The sequence below is a fragment of the Zalophus californianus genome, chromosome 14 (assembly GCF_009762305.2).
Source record: "Zalophus californianus isolate mZalCal1 chromosome 14, mZalCal1.pri.v2, whole genome shotgun sequence".
Lineage (NCBI taxonomy): Eukaryota > Metazoa > Chordata > Mammalia > Carnivora > Otariidae > Zalophus > Zalophus californianus.
In genome coordinates this window covers 28,384,241-28,404,026 of record NC_045608.1, presented here as the reverse complement: position 1 = coordinate 28,404,026, position 19,786 = coordinate 28,384,241, and the positions used below count along the sequence as shown (strand labels likewise).

Below are 19,786 nucleotides of genomic sequence, written 5' to 3'. Positions count from 1 at the left end.
GTTGGGGTAAAGTAAGAAGTTACAGAGACCAAGGCATCTGTGCCCAGGAGGGAGGGACAGTCAACCTGGCAGGATCCTGCTGAGGAGTTTTGCTGCAAAGAGTAGAAAAATGGTATGGCAATGGTAGGGGCCATGGAATCAAGAAAGAGCATTTCAGGATGGGAGAATAAGCAGGGTGTTTGCTAAAGGCAAGCTGTGGAGGGAGAAGCTGTTGCCCAGAGAGAAAGGGACAGTTACTGACCCTTCAGCCTCAGTAGGTGGCAGGTGCTGGGGCCTAAGCCAGGAGCACAAGCAGCATGCGAGTAGACAACATGGGTACAGATGCCGGCAGGGTCAACACAGACATTTGCTTTTAATGGCTTCCATTTCTCAGTGAAGCAGGAGCAAGGTTATCCACACAGTGAAGACAGGGAATGAGGAGGGTGTGAAATCGTCCCCTGGGGGTGGCCCTTGAGGTTTTTGGGCATTAATGTGATGGAAACCAGTCAGACTCAGCTCAGGCATGTCCAGCGGGCTGGAACCAGAGTGCATAACCGAGAGAGAGCAGGGCTGGCCACCCCGGGTGTTTTTGCCCTTACCTCAAGCATGTCTGTCGGTCTGTCAGGATCGAGGCTACTTTGAGGAACTGATCTCTCTGCTGGAGGCGGCCCTGGGCCTGGAGCGGGCCCACATGGGCATGTTCACAGAGCTGGCCATTCTCTACTCCAAATTCAAGCCTCAGAAGATGCCAGAGCACCTGGAGCTCTTCTGGTCCCGAGTCAACATCCCAAAGGTAATCTAGCCCTCTTTGGGGTTCTGGCTGCCGTGTGCATGTGGGCACAAGCCCAGCCCTCGGCCTTGGCTATCCTCCCAGGTGTTGAGAGCTGCAGAGCAGGCGCATCTCTGGGCAGAGCTGGTGTTTCTCTATGACAAGTATGAAGAGTACGACAATGCCGTCCTTACCATGATCAATCACCCTACTGACGCCTGGAGGGAAGGGCAGTTCAAGGATGTTATTGCCAAGGTGAGAGGGTGCCTGAGCACCAGCTCCTGTCTGCCTCTGCCCAGCCTATCCTAGGGGCAGGCAGGATGAATGTCAGTGTGTGCGCCCCAGGGTGTGTTTGTGTTTGCCTTCATCTTGTGAGGGTCTCACTGACCTCTGTGGAGGTCGTGGTGATTCTGTCTGCACAAATGGAACAGATGCTTAAGAAGGGTAGTGACTGGCCTCGGCCCCAAAGCTAGGCTACAGGCGGGGCAGGGCCTAGGACCACTCTCCCTACCTCACTCCCCCACGGGGTCCTGAACAACCAGACCCTGGTGTTTGCTCTTCCTTCTGCCCTATCAGATTGGGACCCACCTCCAGACCCCGTCTATACCATTTCCTGTTGTATTGTTTCATATTTTCTACCATCTGGCATATTTTTTCTTCACGTCTCTCCCCCTAAAACTGCTAGCCCCAGAGGAGCACAGGCACCTGTGGAGGTGGATTCATGAGCCCGAATCTGCTGGCCTCTGGGTCCCCACCCTTCCTTGGAGCATCCACCCTCCAATAGTCTAGTTGGGCTAAACCAGGGTGCTGAACTATTCCACCAGCTGCCAAATACTGTTGGAAGGTGTCAGGTCTGGGTGCAGGCACTGAGCAGGCCTCTGCTGTTTTGTTTCTGGGCTCAGCCTGGGCCCAGCTTCCAAGCTTCTCCTCCTCTGTGAGCCCTGTGTATTTGAAGGTGAGGGGATGAAGCTTTCTGTCATCAGTCCCGGGTCTTTGGCTTTGAGTGTCCTCGTTTTGTCCCAGTGGCCTTACATGAATAACTTGTCCACAGGTCTCTCCCATTTGCTGTCAGTGAAAGATAGCATTTTGACTGTATGTCAGTTCTGTTGCTCCCGGGAGGGACTGGGGGGGTGGGCATTGGCTCCTCACCATCTGGGTCAGGGAGTAGTCTGCCTTCTGTTCCACATATGGCTGCTGAGGGCAGGTGTGGGTGATGGGTGGAGTACCTAACCAGGTCTCAGCATCTGAGGTCACACACGTCAGTGCTATTTAGTGTGGTGGTATGTGAAATCGGTGGCCTGCAGACATCCCATCCTGTACAGGTCTGCAGGTTACTGATGGAAGGGTGGGCAGATTTCACGTTCCTGTGCCCCCAGCATACAAGAAAAACATGCTGGAAAACCCATACTTGATCAATTCTAGGCATGCTTTTTTCACATCGAACTCAAATGATATCGGGATGCATTTTAAAGTTGATGACATGCCATGGTTGAGGTGGCAGTGCTTTTTGTTTCTTAGTGGTGTCTGGGGCGTTATAAGCTATCCAGGCAGCTGATGTGGCCCATGACCCAAGTGCAGTCTACCTTGATGGTGGTCAGGATCAGAAGATTACTGAGGAGAGATGGAAGTCAGCATGACATCTTGGGTCCGAGGTCACATGCTCATAGACAAGACCATATTTTTTTTTTAAGATTTTATTTATTTGAAAGAGAGTGAGAAAGCACAAGCAGGGGAGGAGGAGGGACGGAGAGAAGCAGACTCCCTGCTGAGCAGGGAGCCCAATGCGGGGCTGAATCCCAGGACTCTGGGATCATGACCTGAGCCGAAGGCAGACGCTTAACCGACTGAGCCCCTCACACACCCCGACAGACCATTTCTTGTGGCAAAACAGTGTTCATGCAGCTGACAGCTGAGTTCTGTTCTTGATGCCTCTGCCTCTCTGCTATGTGAGAGACCCTTGTCAGTTTGCATGTGGAGGAGAGAGGGATGTAAAGGACACCTACCTGGTGTGGTGGCCTGGCAGAGAGGACATTGTTGGCACACAACAGGACTCTGGGCACACAACAGGAGAACTTTAGAATCATCTGGCCACAGGACTGAGTGGTGGAGGGCCAGGCAGGAGTGACACAGACCTGGGTTGCATCTCAGCCACTTGCTGTCTCTGTCACTGTGAGCTAGTGTCATCACTGTGAACCTCAGTGACCCCATCCATAAAATGGACATGTTTCCTGCCTGCCAAGTGAGCAGCAGCAAGTGCCTGGCCTACAGTAGGTGCTTCTCACAGGTAGTGCAGTGACTGTCAGGAGCCAGAGCACCCTCACTGGTCACCCTTGAGCTTGTGACAGAATCTTTGAGCCTGTTTCTCTTCTTCAAAACAGGAATAATGCCCCGTCCCTAGTCCTGGGGCAGCGGTGGCCGTCCTTACCAACTGCACAAAGGGGTGTGACCTTGTTGGTGATCCCATCCTGGTGCTTGGCTCCACAAGAGGGTGCCACACAGACGCCAATGCCCTAGATGGGAGCAGGGGATGCTTCAGAGAGTGCCAGCTGTCACCAGATCAGTGGCTCAGCCCAACACAACACAACACATGTCTATGGTCCCACCCACCCAGAGTGGTTGGGCCTGCTCATATCCAGCTTCATAGTCACTGCAGTGAGGGAATGCAGCATGGCCAGTTGTGCTCTGCCTTAAGCTGTCTAAGCAGAGGGATGTGGAGCACTTTGGCCATGCTTTAGTGAAGGCAGCAATGACTTGTTCCAAAGGCGGGGAAAGCGGGTTATCCAGTGTGCCCCTGCCCTTCCACCCCCACCTTACGTCCCCACTGCCCTTTCTGCTTGTTAGACATCTAGGCTGGCGGAGACCCCTGATTGGGTCCAGATATCATTGAGTAAAAGGGCCTGGCTGGAAGATTAGCAGGTTCCAGAGTTCTGAAGCAAGTGTGCCCAGGGGAAGGGGAGGGGGCACCAACAGGGACAGCACCAGGGGCCCTGAGGCCAGTCTAGGTCAAAATCTGTGGTGACAGTGAGTGCTCTGCTCTGAGAGGGGCCAGGGCCAGTCCAAGCCAGGGACTGGAGAGGAGGATAAAGTCAGTAACCAAAAAGAGTACCAGTAATGAGGGGGGCTGTGGGTAGTCCTCTTCCTCTGCCATGTGGTCTGCAGATGTCACTGGGCCCACATTGCTGCTGGCTTACCTGGAGCTAGTGTTACTAGAAAGCTCCCACTGTGCCCAGCCCCTCCGCCCAGCATGACTCTAATGTTGCTACATATTGTGTGCACCCTTGGACCTCTACGTGCTCCCTTGGACATGCTGATCACCACACACCTGGCACACGTCCCTTTGGAGGTAGGAACCACCTTTGTTCTCTGAACACCAGGCCCCACTATCAGCAGGCCTAGGAGGGTGGCCTTCCTAGTGACACAGGGTCAGCCTGGAATGACTCGGACCTCGCATACCATGGTGTCTTGTCTGAGAGCAGTGAAGACATAATAGGATGTGTTACGGATTTGCTTACAGCTCAGGGTGAGCTTCCAGGGAGGACTGGGGGAATCTTGCTTGGATAAAACCATGTTTTGAAGTTCAGGTTTATCCTGGCCTGTTACCCCTCATTCATTCACTCAACAGATACTACCTGAGCATGGACCCTGCATCAGATACTAGGTGAGGCAGGAAACAAAGGCCTGCTGTTTAGGTCACTGAGGAGCAAATACTGAGGAGAAAAATGTCAGAAGTGGGAAAGGGGGCATGTTGGGAGGGAGTGTTTGGTCTTGAAAGGGGCAGTCACAACAAGCGTCACTAATAAAGTGCATTTGGGCAAAAACTGGAAGGAGTTACGGTGGAGTGTGCTGCATCTGAGACAGGTGGGTGGGGCGGCCTGGGGATTGACAGGAGCCAACCCTTAGCTCTATCTCCACCCACAGGTTGCCAATGTGGAGCTCTACTATAAAGCGCTGCAGTTCTATTTGGATTACAAACCTCTGCTCATCAACGACCTGTTGCTTGTGCTGGCGCCCCGGCTAGACCACACCCGGACTGTTGGCTTCTTTTCAAAGGTGAGTCAGCCAGCATCCCAGAGCCAGAAAAGGGTGTATTGGGTCAAGGTCATCTGAGTGGTAATTCCTTAATAAATAATTTATTTTTATTTTTGTTAAAAGATTTTATTTCTTTTTTTTTAAAGGTTTTATTTATTTGAGAGAGAGAACACAAGCAGGGGGAGCAGCAGAGGGAGAGGGAGAAGCAGACCTCCCCACTGAGCAGGGAGCCCAACGTGGGGCTCAATCCCAGGACCCCAGGATCATGACCTGAGCCAAAGGCAGACACTTAACTGACTGAGCCACCCAGGCACCCCATTCCTTAATAAGTAGTTTTTTTTTTTAAGATTTTATTTATTTATTTGACAGAGAGAGACATAGCAAGAGAGGGAACACAAGCAGGGGGAGTAGGAGAGGGAGAAGCAGGCTTCCCCACAGAGCAGGGAGCCCAATATGGGGCTCGATCCCAGGACCCTGGGATCACAACCTGAGCCGAAGGCAGACACTTAATGACTGAGCTACCCAGTGGCCCAATAAGTAGTTCTTTAAATTGATACCCAGCAAATGTAAAGATTAAATGTATCAAACTGCTTTAGGTTTCAGATACAGCTTTGTATTTCAGCCAAAATATCCATAGACGAAACTGGCATTTACTCAGTAACCCAGGCAGCCCTTCATGTGTTGGTATGTGTAGGGCATATCAGTTGTGGCTCTCTGGAAGGAGACCTGGAACCAGGCTGTACACTTTGGCCCATCAGTGTGTCACAGTGCCCCCAGCTCAGTGCCCTGATGACTTGCCTGAGTGCCCTAACCATTCTCCTGACTTGTCAGGCAGGCCAGTTGCCCCTAGTGAAGCCTTACCTGCGGTCAGTCCAGAGCCACAACAACAAGAGTGTGAATGAGGCCCTCAACCACCTACTGACGGAAGAGGAGGATTACCAGGTGGGTGTGGGGGAAGGAGCCCTATCAGAGGGCAGTGACCTCCCTTTGCCCCAGGGACCCCTGCAGCCAGTGTTGGGCACTCAGGGACTGGAGAGCCCCTCCTCGTACCCGCCCCCTTCTCCAAGGGCTGACCTTGCACAGGAGGGGTTGTGGGCCCCACAAGGCACCAAAGGTAGATGAAGAGGGGCCTTTCTGAGGCCATGGTGGCAGGAGCTGCCAATGAGTAATAACTGGTTGTCCGCTCCACTGTGTCCCTCACCCACGGAAAGGCCGGGTCTTCCTAGGGTTTGAGGGCATCCATTGATGCCTACGACAACTTTGACAACATCGCCCTGGCACAGCGGTTAGAGAAGCACCAGCTGATTGAGTTCAGGCGCATTGCGGCTTATCTGTACAAGGGCAACAAGCGGTGGGCCCAGAGCGTGGAGCTCTGCAAGAAGGACCATCTCTACAAGGTGGGTTTCCCGGTGCCCCATGCACTCCTGTGTGCTTCCTGATGTTTTGGGGGTGGAGGGCTGGTGAGATGGCCACAACGCCCTATCAGGAGATACTTACGGTGGGGACAAGGAGGATGAAGTAAAGGGGGACCTGTTTGTAGAACACAGGGTGAAGATCATTATCTGTCGTTAACATTGAGCCTCTTCAGTTACTTGGATCAGAAGACTAGCTCCTATGGAGTTGAATCTTTCCCAGCAGGTGTTTGTGACTCTCACTCTCCCTGAACAGAGTGTGGCAGCATTCACTTGGCACCTACTTTGCTTTCTATTGATCAAGATATAGGGAATAAAAACACCAAAGTGAAAATCCCATTCACAATACTTGTTTCTGCCATTGAGCAGTGGTGCAGTACCACCCTCTCTTGATCCAGATCTGGGCATCTGCTGGCCAGGGTGGGCTGCTTGGAGAGATCCCAGGCCCTTGAAGGCATTACCTTCACTCCACCTGGCCTCAGCATCTCCCCAGTGGGATAAAGTACAGTTGCATGAGAGGGCCATTGTTGTAATGTGCAGTGTGGCTAACCTGATCTCCAAGGGTTCCTCATGCCATGAGCCTCTGGGGAGCCTTTTCTCAGGCCATGAGCTTGACCTAAAAGGTGTTACTCCCAGAACTGTCCTTGGCATTCCTGAGTTTCTTTCTTAGAAGAGGACGGGCGTCTCTCTCTCACCACACATGGGCCGAGGCCAGAGAAGCCTGGACATCAGAGACACGTCAAGCTTCATCCCAATTGTTACCTCCAGTTTGGGACTGTTATGTGACATGTCCTCCCTTTTAGTGACAGTGCTTATGGTCCTTCCTCGGGTGCTGACAGAGGGAACTCTGAGACAGTTTGTCAGGGTCCTCAGGCACTGGCACTGGGAGGTGGCAGCGGGGCTCCAACACACCAGAGGGAAACTGCCCCTGGCTAGGGGTTCCCTACTGCCCCATCCTGCCAGTGTACACACCAGGATCTTGAGTGCACGGCCCCTTATTGCTCGGGCAATGAGTGAGTGAGCGAGCAGCTGTGAGAACTGCCAGAAGGCCACCTGTCCCCTTCCAACCAGCAATCCCACTCAGAGCAATGTGTGCAAGAAAGAGAATCCACAAGGACAAGCCACACACAGAAAGCCATGGGCATACTTTCCAGTGCCCTGGTTTTCAGTGAGGGCGACTCTGACCCCCAGGGAATGTTTGGTTGTCACACCTGGTGGTGCGGTGCTACATCTAGTAGGTGGAGGCCAGGGTGGTGCTAAAGAGCCCACGATGCACAGCACCCCCCCCCACACACACACGTGTCAGCCATGCCTTGGTAGCAGAGCCCACCCTGCATGGAAGTCCTGGGAGAGTGGGCGGTCATAGTGTGCCACCTGGAGGGGTTGGTGAGTAGCCACTGCTGGCTTCTGGGACAGTCATAAAGCAATAAGAAGCATGCTTTCCAGATTGCAGAGGTTGGGTGTAAAAGCAGTGGGCTCTTGGCTGTCAGGGCTAACCACTTTAAGGTGTGTTCACTCTGAGGAGCCAGTGGTATCGAGGGCGTGGTAACTGCGTGTGGGAAGCTGGGGTTGTTGAGGAACAGCAGGACAGGTGGGGCATGAGGGAATGTGTTAGGGCATGGGAAGGTCAGGGCTAGGGGCCCATTCATAGGTGTGTGAACAGGCAGTAGGTTCATGGACCCCTCATGCCCACAAGTGAACAGGAGCCTGCAGAGATACAGTCACAGGCTGGGGACAGTGCAGGACAGGGCGAGGGCCTGGAGCAGGGCCCTGGAAAGTGCTGGCACTGGTTTGGGAGGGAGGTTGAGGAACAGGAACGAGGTAGAGAGATGCCCCAGTAGTGACATGGGTCAGGTATGGTGACAAGAAGTGGGAAGGTGTGGGAGAATCTCAGATTCAAGCTTGGTTCCAGGATGCAGGGGGCAGGCACAGACTGAGAGATCATCTGTGGGGCTCATTGCACCTGAATCCTCTAGGAAACTGCCATTGGACAGTTGGAGCACAATGGTTCTGGAAACGTCCACTTTCTGATGATGGCAGTTGAGTCTGTAAGAGTTCATGAGACAGTACCCGGGCCTGTGGAGGAAGAGAAGTGCCCACTTTTAGGTGCACATTGAAGATGAACCAACCAAGGGTGGGCCGCCCTGCTGGACTGAAGGACATGCGGGAAGAGTGCTGAGCAGTGACAGCATTGGTGTCAGAGGTCCAGGGAGACCTGAAGGTGTCCTGGAGCTTTCACTTGAGCCTCCACTCCCCCTGCCATTAAAAGGCCAGGTGCCTTTGTAGGAACAGCATGGGGATGAGGCAGGACTCAGCAGAAGCAACAAGCTGGTGGGAGAGGATCCTTTCAGGATCAGGGACAAGAGGGGCCTCCACAGAGCTGGTTTATAGGATGTTGGGTCCCACGTGGGAGTCTCATGTCAGAGGACTGAGAAGGAGAGGAGCCAGGACCGCAACAGCAGGCAGCGGTTAGGGGGCAACCAGAATGCCTTTGAGACTGGTTGTGCCTCTAGGCCGAGAGGCCTCATCTTCAGGCTTCAGTCTCGTGTCTGGAAGCCCAGGTTGTCCAGGGCTGTGGAGGGCTGCTGGAGGGTCCGGGAGAGCTAGCTGACCACGCACTGGCAGTTTAGGCCATTCGCTTCTCACCATTGTGGGTAGAAAATCAAAATCACTAATTTACTGATGATTACTCACTGGGTGGGTATGATTCTTTATGTTTTAGACAAATCTGCAAATATAAAAGTAGCAATCAGGGATTTTTGAGGGGACTTTTTTGTCAGGAAGAATGGGCAGATTGCTATTTCTTGAGCACTGGCTGGGTTCCTTGTAGCTGCTGCATGCTGAGTTGGAAGGATAGCGCTGGCTGTTGAGCCAAGCACAGCGACTCTGACCTTTACATCAGGCCCTGCTAGCTCTGTTACCGTCCCCCAGGCAGTCCCATGCACTCCCTCTGCATGCCAGTCCAGCTGCAAGACCAGAGCCTGTCTCTCAGGGTGCCTGCACCTCTGCGCGTCACCTCCCTCTTGGCATTTCAGCAGGTCTGTGAGAGCCTGCTGCCAGGAACACACTTGGTGCCCTCCAGAGCCCTCCTGGAGGTGGTACTCCATCCTACCGGAGGGCAGCTGAGCCACAGAGACCCCTCTGCAGGCGAGGATGGCCTTCACGGAGCCTGGCACTGTTGCGTGTCCTACCCACCCAGAAAGTGCCTCCCAGCAGCGCCAGGCAGGGCAGACCTGAGCTGTGCGTCTGCCTTGGTTGCAGGACGCCATGCAACATGCTGCAGAGTCCAGGGACGCTGAGCTGGCTGAGAAGTTGCTGCAGTGGTTCCTGGAGGAAGGCAAGCGGGAGTGCTTCGCGGCCTCTCTCTTCACCTGCTACGACCTGCTTCCCCCGGATGTAGTGCTGGAGCTGGCCTGGAGACACAACCTCGTGGACCTGGCCATGCCCTACTTCATCCAGGTGATGAGGGAGTACCTTAGCAAAGTAAGTACGGGCTCTGCCCTGGCTCCCTTGCTGCCACGTAGCACGGCTGTGACTCTAGCCCATGCGTGCAGAGGCCCTGTGGTGGCCACTGGCCTGTGGGGGGCCAGCCCAGGTTGGCCAGCCAGCCCCTCCCACCCTGGAGAGTGGCCTCATGCTTTCCCAGTGGTTTGCTGCCTGACATTAACCTATTCTAGAAAATCACCTTGGGGAGCTCTGCGAAGAACTGAGTCCTTCCCCTTGCATCAGCTCTGCCACATGCTGCTAGGGGGCACGACGGTTGTGCTTGCCCACAGCCGAGGGCTCTTGTGCTCTGAGAACAGCGAGGCAGCAGGTAGCAGAGCTCCAGCACACGGCCCGTGGGCTTCATCCCCGTGCTGTCAGTTTACCTCTCAGGGCGCCTCTGGTGGAGTTCGGGGTGCATTTGTTGGCAGACCTGTCATGGTAACCCCGCTTTTGCTGACCACTTAGTAGGAATGGTAACACCTGGACAGGTAGGTAGTCATCCCCTCTACAGCTGTAGTCACAGGTTTGGGTCCAAAGCTGACAGGTGAAGACATGGGCTCAGAACCATATCTCCCTGGCCTCAGGGCCATACTCATGTCTCGGTAAGTTGCTTCTACCACTCCAGATATCACTTGGTGGCCCTAGCCTCCTACTCTTTCTTTGCAGGTTGATGAGCTGTTTAACAAGGTGGGAGTGTCTGATTTTAACTCTCCGTGTGTGTTGAAGCCCTAGGAGTTCTGGTCAGGGGCCTAATTGAGGCACCATCCAGAGACCCTTGTCACCTAGTCTGGTTTGTTTCTAAGGCTGCAGAAAAGCTGCCAACCCAGCAGCACCTACTGGCCCATCCAGCCATACGCCTAATGTTCTTCCAGGCATATGGAGGCCCCATGATGCTAAGCAGCCCCTAGGCTGAGGGTCTCTTTCAGTGGTGTGAGGGGAGGGGCCTGAAGGTGTTAGTCTGGGGTTAGAGAAGAAACAAGAAGTGCACAGGTGGGGGGTGTCTGGCACTTGCCAGCTTTGGCCTGTGAGGGCTTGCTTTTTCTGCCACCTGCAGCGCCTCCTGGGAGCTGCCCAGCCCCTGTCAAGGACTGTTCCATGGGTCATTCAAGACCACCTCCCTGCTACAGGAGGAGGGACTGCCAGAGTGTGTCCTAGTCCCGTTCACACAGCACATCTGAGTGGGAGGTCTCCCGAGGCTCTTCAGGGGACAGGAGAGGGGCAGTCCTGGACGTGTGGCCTGATCTGCAGGCTACTAGGGTACATAGACTGGTTGGATTTACAAGAGTCCCTGGTTCCTCAGCTACAGTGGATGGCAGCTCCCTAAAGGAAGTGTCTGTGCTGTGTGGAGCTTGTCTTCAGAACCTGTCCCACGGTTTCTGCTTTTCCCATCCCTAAATTGTCTTAGCCATAGTCTGTCTGCTGTGCCCCTGCATAAAGAAGGGTGCATATGGCTTGAATATCTTCCTAGAGTCAAGGCCCATGGGTTAACATAAGAGGAACTCATACCGCTCAGACCTTCATTGCTGCGGGTGTTGGGACCTCCAGGGGGCCTCGAGGACTAGGGGGGAACACACTCCCTCTCTGTGATGAATGATGGTCATCCTGGCAGCCATGTCAGTACTGCAGCTGCGTAGCTACTTCAGGGTGGAACAGTGTCCTTGGGCTACAGCTGCCTTCCTGCTGGAACCTGCTCCCTAACCCAGGGTCCCCAGACACCTCCCCTAGTCCTGGGAGGAAGGCAGGGGCTACCATGGCTCCCAGCATCGCTGCCACCCCACATGCCTGCACCAGCATCAGACCCGATGCCTGTCATGTTGGGGATAGGGTGGGCTCAATAGAGGTTTCTTAGGCAGTGGTGGGATGTGGGCTGGTCCTTAGCTGGCCTGGGGCCCAACAGACTAGACTGCTGTGAGGTCGAGAGGCCCAGACAAGAAGGCCACAGCCCCTTCCTGCCTGGAGAACCGGGCCCAGGGCCTCTTGATTCATTTGGGAAGCTTAAGGACCATCCCTCTGAGAAAAACCCACATCCCTGAGCCCCCTGGCTCTCTCAGCGGAGGATGCAGGCCTAGCTTAGACCTCAGCCTGGGTGGGAGCCAGCTGAAGGAAGAGAGTACAGATTGCAAGGCCACTGCACTGTCTTGCTCCTTCCTCACCTCAGCTCTCGTCCCAAGGAGGGAAGGGGAAAGGAGTGCACAGGGCCAGTAACAGGGCTGCTTCTGCTAGGGTTCTGTTGCCTGGCCCGATCTCTCCCTGGCCCGAGTACACACAGGGCACATAACTTTTTCTTCTTTCTGACTCAACTGCTTGTTTTGGTGGGGCAGGGGGCTGGGGGTGTCCCAGACACACAGTTGCTATCGCCACCACTAGCACAGTGCTGTCTGCCCCTCAGGCCCCTGGCACCACCTTGCTCTGTTCCCTCCCCATCCGTGTGTCTGCCCCAGCCTGTGGGTACTGCATGGGGTAGCCCCTGGTGAAGCCTTGAGGAAGAGCAAGGAGGCAGCCTGTCCTCACATGGCTGTCGCTGCCCCCATCTCTGAGGTGGCACATCTGCCCTGCCAGGTGGGATGTCCCAGATGTCAGATGACTGGTCTCCTCAGGAAGGGTGGGCAGCATGGACTGGCTATGGCTAGATGTAGGAAGTCGTCTTGGCGGTGCGCCTGTACCCAGAGGAGGGCCAGCCCCGTGAGCTGGGCCACACGTGCAGCCTGCAGTCACCGGCCGTTCTCTGCTGCCCTGGGCCGCCAGGGGCCCGATTGAAAGGCACCGGGCTGGAACAATGGGGGCGTCACCAGGGCCCCCTTGGGCACTCCACGTCTACCCAGTTATAGAGGCTTCACCTTCCTGTGGAGCAGGGCGGTAATCACTGTGGTACAGCGTCTGCCCTCCGAACAGCCCCTGCCCTGACTTTCCTGGAGGCTGTGTGCTCTGCCTCCCGGCCCCACATTCACCTCCTGGCCCAGACTGAACGCGGCCTGTCAGGCAGGCACTTGAGCGATCTCACCTCTTGGCAGGTAGACAGACTGGACGCTTCGGAGAGCCTGCGCAAGCGAGAGGAGCATGTGGTGGAGCCCGCCCCTCTCCTATTTGGTAGGTGGCATCCCCTTGCCCCTAGGGAGGGGAGAGTAAGGAAGGTCATTCACATTGCCCTTCCCTGGCTGGGCTTCAGATCAGAGAGGAAATGGACAGGGTGGGGCACGGAAGGACCACAACGGCTGCCAGGCGTGGAGAAGGTCAGTGGACCCAGGAATGTTGAAGAGGCACGGCCATTGTCCTCCCTTTTCTCAGGGTACCTGCCTTCTGTGAGGGTGCCCCTGCTTGCTCCTTGTGCCTAGCAACTGCCCCAGTCTGAGCTGCTGCCGTGTGCTGCTCTGCCTGCTGCTGGCTGTGACTGGAGAGGCTGCCTGGATGGACTGGCCGTCGAGCAGATTAGTTGGTGTCCGCTGCACCAAAAGGCTGTTGGGTTCTGGAGTGTGTTGCCGGACTAACAAAGGCCTGAGGGTGTGGTGTGAGCACGCAGCACGTCTCCCACCAGCTGTGTCCTCCTCAGGGTCACCATTAATGTCAATCTGGTTTTTTTAGATTTTGATGGGCATGATTGAGACCCAGCCAGTTGAGCTAAGTAAGTGTCCCATTTCGGGACTAGCTTACCCCCTAAGCCTGGCCAGCCTCTGTAGCTGGCCCCACAACAGCAACATCCACTGTCCTTGCCCCCAGGCACCTGTTCTCCAGTGCTTGAGCCTTGGGTGGTCAGGGCTGGTCTGGGACCCTGCTCCTTGGGCCCCTGGCCACTCGGGGGCAGCAGGAGCTCTGCTCATCCTTTGCTTCTCCCTCTGCAGGCCAGCAGCTGATGCTGACAGCGGGCCCTACTGCAGGCCCTGCCCCTGCTGGCTTCCCCTATGGATATGCTCCTGCACCTGCCTTCGCCCAGCCTCCTGTGTACGGCTTCAGCGTGTAGCGGGCGCTCCGTGGCAACACGCCTCTGGGGTTAACTTCAAGGAGCGTGTCATCCCACAAGCACAGAGGACCCTGATGGGAGGCGGGGACACCTGGACATTATTTATTTTTGCTGAGGCCCAGTAGTGGCAGCCTCTAAGCCATCTCCAAGCCAGGGGAGGCCAGGGTAGCCACTGACTGCCCAAGAAGACCAGCTCTGGTGGACTCCTGCCTCCAGGCCCTCTGGCTGGAGCCAGGCGTTCCTGGGGAGTCCTCAGCAGGGATTCCCCGCCCTTGGTGGGAGGGGCACCCAGTTTTCGCTCAGCACTGACGGAGCTGCCCCCTCCAGGCCACTTTGCCAGACACAACTGAACGGACCTTTTAACCTGGCCCTGAGCCTCCTACCGATCATGAATATTAAAGTCGGTTTATCAAGGCAAAGCTTCCCTGCTTGGTGCTGGTGTGGGTAGCAGGGGACAGAAGATTTGTTGGGGCCTCTCTGGAATGGGAACCTGCGTCTGCGCATGGAACAAGCTGCCCAGGGGGAGATAGCCAGGGTGGGGATCTTTTTCCTGAGCTCTCTGCGTGGAGCTCTAAATACCGTAGCGGGGAAATGGTAGCCGCACAGCCCGTTGGGTGTCGGAATGCCAAACCCTCAAACGTCAGGGATGGGACTAGCCCCAAGTGCCCCGGGGCGGGGGGTGGGGGGGGTCTGCCCGTCTCTCCACCCCGGATCTCCTGGGATCCCGGTCGCTCAGGCAGACACTACTACCCGGAGACCTGCTCCTTCCCGTACCGGATTCTGCCTGATGCCGGGGCGGGTTTTAGAAACTGCACCTTGACCCACAGATCCAGGCCCGAGCACAGCACCGCCTCCCAAGGACCCTGAGCTCAGTCATTGGCTGGGCTATCGATACCGCCCCGGCGCCTGCCTCGCTCGCCCCGCCCCGGCCTCAGTTTCCCGGCCGGCGCGGGGCGGGCCGGGGGCGGGGCCCGGCTCGGACCACGCGGGGCGGAGCCCGGGAGCTGACGCGACCGCTCCGCCCCCCGGGCCTTAACCGGCCGCCGCCGCCGCCGTGGACCGAGCGCGGAGAGCAGGAGGCTCGGACCGAAGGCCGACGCCGGGCGCCCCGCCTCCCCGCCTCCCCGCCTGCCATGGCCAAGCCCCGTGCTCTGGCGGCCGCCGCACCCGCGTCCGGAAAGGCCAAGCTGACGCACCCGGGGAAGGCGATCCTGGCAGGTGGGCCCCTCCGTGGCACGGACCCCCGATCTGCCCCCTCCGTTGGCCCCACCGTGCTTCCGGGTGGGCTCGGGACGCCGAGGCCCCGCCCCACTTCCGGGGCGGGCGGGGGGGGCGCGGCCCGGGTCCCCAGCCAGCGCGTGGGGGATCGCCTGGTTCGTCGCCCCTCCGCGCCTAGCCAGAACAACGTGGGTGGGGCAGGGGAAGCTGCCGGGCCTCCCCTACACCACAGGCGCGGGACAAAGTCCGGGGCGGGGAAGGGGCCGGGGTGCCAGCAGCGGCGGGCCGGAGGGCCCGGCCGCGGGGCGGTGGTCTCAGGGTCCGGGTCCCTGGTCTCCTCAGGCGGCCTGGCGGGCGGCATTGAAATTTGCATCACCTTCCCCACCGAATACGTGAAGACACAGTTGCAGCTGGACGAGCGCTCGCACCCTCCGCGGTACCGGGGTATTGGTGAGTAGGGGGCTGCCGGGGGGGTGGTGGGCGGGGGGCGAAGGGGTAGGGGCGGTGCGCCACCGAGAGGGCCGGGCCCTGCGCTCGGGGAGCAGCCTTGGCGGGCTGCGGGGAACTGCGCGGGGCGGGTCTCTAGGGCGGCTGGGGTCGCTGAACGCCCCCTCCTCCAGGGGACTGCGTGCGGCAGACAGTCCGCAGCCATGGCGTCCTGGGCCTGTACCGAGGCCTCAGCTCCCTGCTCTACGGCTCCATCCCCAAAGCGGCCGTCAGGTGAGGCGGGCTGGGGTGGTCGAGGGAGGGCATCCGGGCCGGGCGGCTGCAACCCCTCTCACCCCACTGTCTCCTGTTCCCAGGTTCGGGATGTTTGAGTTCCTCAGCAACCACATGCGAGATCCCCAGGGACGCCTGGACAGCACCCGGGGACTGCTGTGCGGCCTGGGTGCTGGTGTGGCGGAAGCTGTAGTGGTCGTGTGCCCCATGGAGACCATCAAGGTGGGGAGGGTCCCAGTAGGGAGAAGGTGTGTGGAGGGGTGCTAGGGTGGCTGGGGTCATCCTAGGAGACCAGCAAGGTGGAGAAGGTCCTGCAGGAGCAGGGCAAGGTGTGCAGGGGAAACTGCCTGGGGAGCTGGGTGCAGGAGGTGTGCAGAAAGGGCCTCCTCTGGAGACTGGACACTGTCCTAAAGGCAGTGGGACAACTGACATTGGGGTTTTTTAAAAAAATACTTTTATAAACAGAAAACGTAAGATAACATGTTTCCTGCCTAAGCTGTAGGAAATACCAGCAAATGTAACTGCAGAGACTTTAGTAAGGCCAGCCCTCTTGTTTGCTGGGGTCTTTGTGTCCTGCAGTGGCCTGGGAGGCCCTGTTTCCAGGTGAAGAGCTGCACCTCCAACCCTGATCAGATCTTTGTGGGCCCTGGGCCTGGAAGCCAAAGGGCCAGATATGCCCTTCCAGGGGCATCCTGGGAGCTAGGGCCTTTGCTTTCCTCTCACAGGTGAAGTTCATCCACGACCAGACCTCTCCCAACCCCAAGTACAGAGGATTCTTCCACGGGGTCAGGGAGATTGTGCGAGAACAAGGTGAGCCATAATGGCTTCCTCCTCAGGTAGGGCCAGGGACCTTGGCCAGGCTGGCCTGAACTTCCCCTTCCTGCTTTGGTGCTCTGGTGTGCCACTCTCCCCACTTCCCGGTCCCCATCCGGGGCCTGGGAGGCACCAGTATGACTCCCATGCCTGTCTGCCCCTAGGGCTGAAGGGGACCTACCAGGGCCTCACAGCCACCGTGCTGAAGCAGGGATCTAACCAGGCCATCCGCTTCTTCGTCATGACTTCCCTGCGAAACTGGTACAAGGGTATGTATCTGTTGGGTCTGTACCCCTAAAACCCCACTTCCAACCACTCTGGGTTAGGCTCCTCCTCTTCAGTCTTCCCTGCCAGGACCTGGCCTCCTGGGGCCCACACATTGATAGGCTCTTTTCCATGCTCCTCCCCAGCGCTGAAGAGCCCTCCCCTTTGCCTTCCCATCACTTTCTGATTGCATCTCCCACCCACATCCAGGGGACAACCCCAACAAGCCCATGAACCCACTGATCACCGGAGTGTTTGGAGCTGTCGCTGGCGCAGCCAGTGTCTTCGGGAACACTCCTCTGGACGTGATCAAGACCCGGATGCAGGTGGGAGTGGGGGCAAGGAAGGGGATAGGGAGTTTGTGACAGGGGCTAGCCGCTGAACCCCGTGGCACACTGCTGTCCTGCAGGGCTTGGAGGCGCACAAATACCGGAATACGTGGGACTGTGGCTTGCAGATCCTGAGGAATGAGGGGCTCAAGGCGTGAGTAGGGGAGGGACAGGGCTGTGGTCCCCACCCGCTGCCAGCCCCAGGCTATCCCTCAGGGAGTCCTTACCTTTAGGTTCCTGCCCTTGTCCCTCTGATGTCTGGACCCACCCTCACTGTCTAGGGACACTGTTCTTCATTTGCCTTCTCACCTCCTACCTCTCCCTGCCCACAACCCCAGATTCTACAAGGGCACCATCCCCCGCCTGGGCCGGGTCTGCCTGGACGTGGCCATCGTGTTTGTCATCTACGATGAAGTGGTGAAGCTACTCAACAAAGTGTGGAAGACAGACTGAGTCCCCGAGGGGGTCTGCATGGGGGTTGGCCGAGGTGCCTCCAGACCAGTCCCCACTGCCCTCTTCTCACGATTCTAGTGCAGTCGTGCCAAAAGGCCCCTTTTCCCTGTTCCTTGCACTCCATGGCCTGGGTCTGTCCCCTGCAGCCATCGAGTCCACATGTCCCTTAGTGCCAGGTGTCCCGTGGTGTGTTATGACACCACCATTGTGTCCATGTGTCCGGCCAAGGCTGGGTGTCCCTCTGGCCTGTGAATCTGTGCCCACTTGTCCATGTGCTTACTCATGAGCCGTGTGCCTGTGTTTCATGTTCTGTGTGACGTGACCTTGTGCCCCACTTCCCGGGGTGCCCATGTGGCTTGGGTCCACGGCCCTGTAGCCATGGCCCGGTCCCAGCCCGGTGCCTTCCACCCTGGGCAGCAGGGGCATGTGCCCCGGCCTACCACAGCTGCCTCCGGGCCTCAGCCTGGCCTCACCGCATTCCAGGGGCTACATGCCCCCTGCTTCTCCCACCACTGGCCTTAACTGGCCCTTGGGCCCTCCCTCCGCCCGGGACAGGTTGGCACCTGCCACTCTCAGGACCACCCTCCCATGGCAGAATAAACCGGATCCTGTCGCAGCCTCCTGTCCCTGTGTGGGCCCATCTGTGGGTGAATAATGATTGTCCATGCCTCTGCAAAGAGCAGGTCCACCCTCTCACCAGAGGACACTGGCAGGGGAACAGGGAAGCAGGGCAGCAGGCAAGCTGGTGGGTGAGCCAGCTGTGGCCACAGCATCAGACCCCAAGAGGCCTGGCACCGTCACGCCAAGGAACATTTGGACTCTGTCCAGGCCATGCTTGTGGCCTGTGAGCAAGGTTCTGCAGGGTCAGCTAGTGGACATGCCCTCAGGATCACCTGGCAGGCAGCACTGAGTGGGCAGAGTGGAGAACTGCCCCACCCCAGGGGTTGGGCCTGGGAGATAGTGCTCCAGGGCCGTTGACTGCCCCTCAGCCTGTGGCCTAGCTCACCTTCTACTACTCCCTCACAGTTTCTCTGTGGTCTGCTTGTGGGGAAGTGCTTTGGGGCATCCAAATTCTGCGGCTCTGAGCAGGGGACCTTTGCTCACTCCTTTACCGTGGTCGAGAGACAGCTGCCCTGGGGCAGGATGGGGTAGAACTGCCTGACCAGGGCCCCAGGACCCCTCCTTCCCCCCAGATCCAGAGCTGGGAACCACAACCCAGGGCCAAAGTGGAAGAGACCTGAGAACAGGATGGGATAAACCAGGGCCCCTGGCTGTGCGGGGGCAGAAGGCACTTTGCTGTCCAAGTAATCCATGGGTAAGAGTCATTCAAGGCTTTGGTTCAGATTGGGAAATAACTTGCCAACAGAAGCCTCCCAGTAAGCAGGTCTGATCCCTAGAGCTGCTCCTTTTAGGGGAGAGTGCCCTACCCCTGCAAGTTCCCACAACATTCAGATCCCTGGTCTAGGGATCTGGGACAGATCCGAGGATCAATTGTGTAAAAAGGAAAATGGTTTTAAAGGACTGGGCAGTGCATACTCGCTGCTCTTGGAAGGTAACCAGTCTTAGCCGCAACTGAGGGGCCCCACAGCAAAGCTTGCCTGCCCACAGGGGCCAGAGGCTGTCTCCCACACACACATACCGGGGCATGCAGGCCCAGACGCAGGCCACTGGTTCTGGGCCTCAGGAGCTTTGCTGTAGTGATAGACAGTGCGGGCCCATGGCACAAGCCACTGAGGCTAGGGGAACACACAGCAGACAGCATCTCTGGGCTGTGGTGGGGAACAGAAAGAACCCTGGCTTCTCATTTGTTCACTGTGTGACCTTGGGCCTAACCTCAATTTCCTAATCTATGAAATGGGGTGACAGAAAAACCCAGCCCATCTGTATAAAGTGCTTAGAACAATGCCTAACCCAGTAAGCCCTTGCATGTGTAGCTTTCTTCTTTGGGTTGTGGAAGGTTATTCACAGTCAGCCAGAGTTCCAGGTAGTTCCTAGAGCAGGCAAAACCCAGCAGCTGAGCCCTGAGGGGCCTCAGTGCTCCCAGTACTGACCTCCAGGAATGGTATCCATTCACTGACTATGCACTAGCATCCCAGAATCCCGTCCCCTTCACCCTTCACTGGGAGGATGGGGCTGAGACTGCACTGGTCTGAGAGTGGGGCATGGGGACCCCCACCCAGGAGCAACCTAGCCCCCATTCCTCTCTTCAGGAGGGTCAGGAGCCCTACCATAGTCCAGGTCCCCTCTCCTGTGTCTCCCAGCACGACGTGGTAGCCCAGCCAGAAAAGACTGAGCTGGGTTGAGTCTCCCGGGGCTATGGTTACAGAAAAGCCACCCACTCTGGTGGAGGCAACCCCAC

At 57.3% G+C, this 19,786-nt stretch overlaps 2 protein-coding genes across 7 annotated transcripts in view; both read left to right on the top strand.

The window, feature by feature from the left end:
- Positions 1-14,049, top strand: part of CLTCL1 (clathrin heavy chain like 1) — a 101,146-nt gene extending 87,097 nt beyond the window's left edge. For 4 of the 6 annotated variants that reach the window (XM_027577453.1, XM_027577456.1, XM_027577455.1 and 1 more), the window contains 8 exons: positions 605-772; positions 854-1,003; positions 4,667-4,798; positions 5,609-5,719; positions 6,004-6,174; positions 9,451-9,672; positions 12,687-12,762; positions 13,512-14,049. In XM_027577453.1, coding sequence (XP_027433254.1) covers positions 605-772; positions 854-1,003; positions 4,667-4,798; positions 5,609-5,719; positions 6,004-6,174; positions 9,451-9,672; positions 12,687-12,762; positions 13,512-13,630 — 1,149 coding nt within the window. In that variant the 3' untranslated portion in view covers positions 13,631-14,049. Of the gene's footprint in view, positions 1-604; positions 773-853; positions 1,004-4,666; positions 4,799-5,608; positions 5,720-6,003; positions 6,175-6,317; positions 6,453-9,450; positions 9,673-12,686; positions 12,763-13,511 lie in introns of those variants that run through there. The other 2 variants (XM_027577458.1, XM_027577459.1) reach the window with 2 other exon arrangements.
- A 535-nt stretch (positions 14,050-14,584) lies between these two features.
- SLC25A1 (solute carrier family 25 member 1) lies at positions 14,585-18,044 on the top strand. The gene is made up of 9 exons (XM_027577591.1): positions 14,585-14,848; positions 15,191-15,298; positions 15,469-15,568; positions 15,652-15,790; positions 16,294-16,378; positions 16,546-16,650; positions 16,856-16,971; positions 17,055-17,128; positions 17,313-18,044. The coding sequence occupies exons 1-9, from the start codon at positions 14,764-14,766 to the stop codon at positions 17,425-17,427; spliced, it is 927 nt and encodes a 308-aa protein (XP_027433392.1). The 5' UTR covers positions 14,585-14,763; the 3' UTR covers positions 17,428-18,044.
- The last annotated feature ends 1,742 nt before the right edge of the window (positions 18,045-19,786 follow it).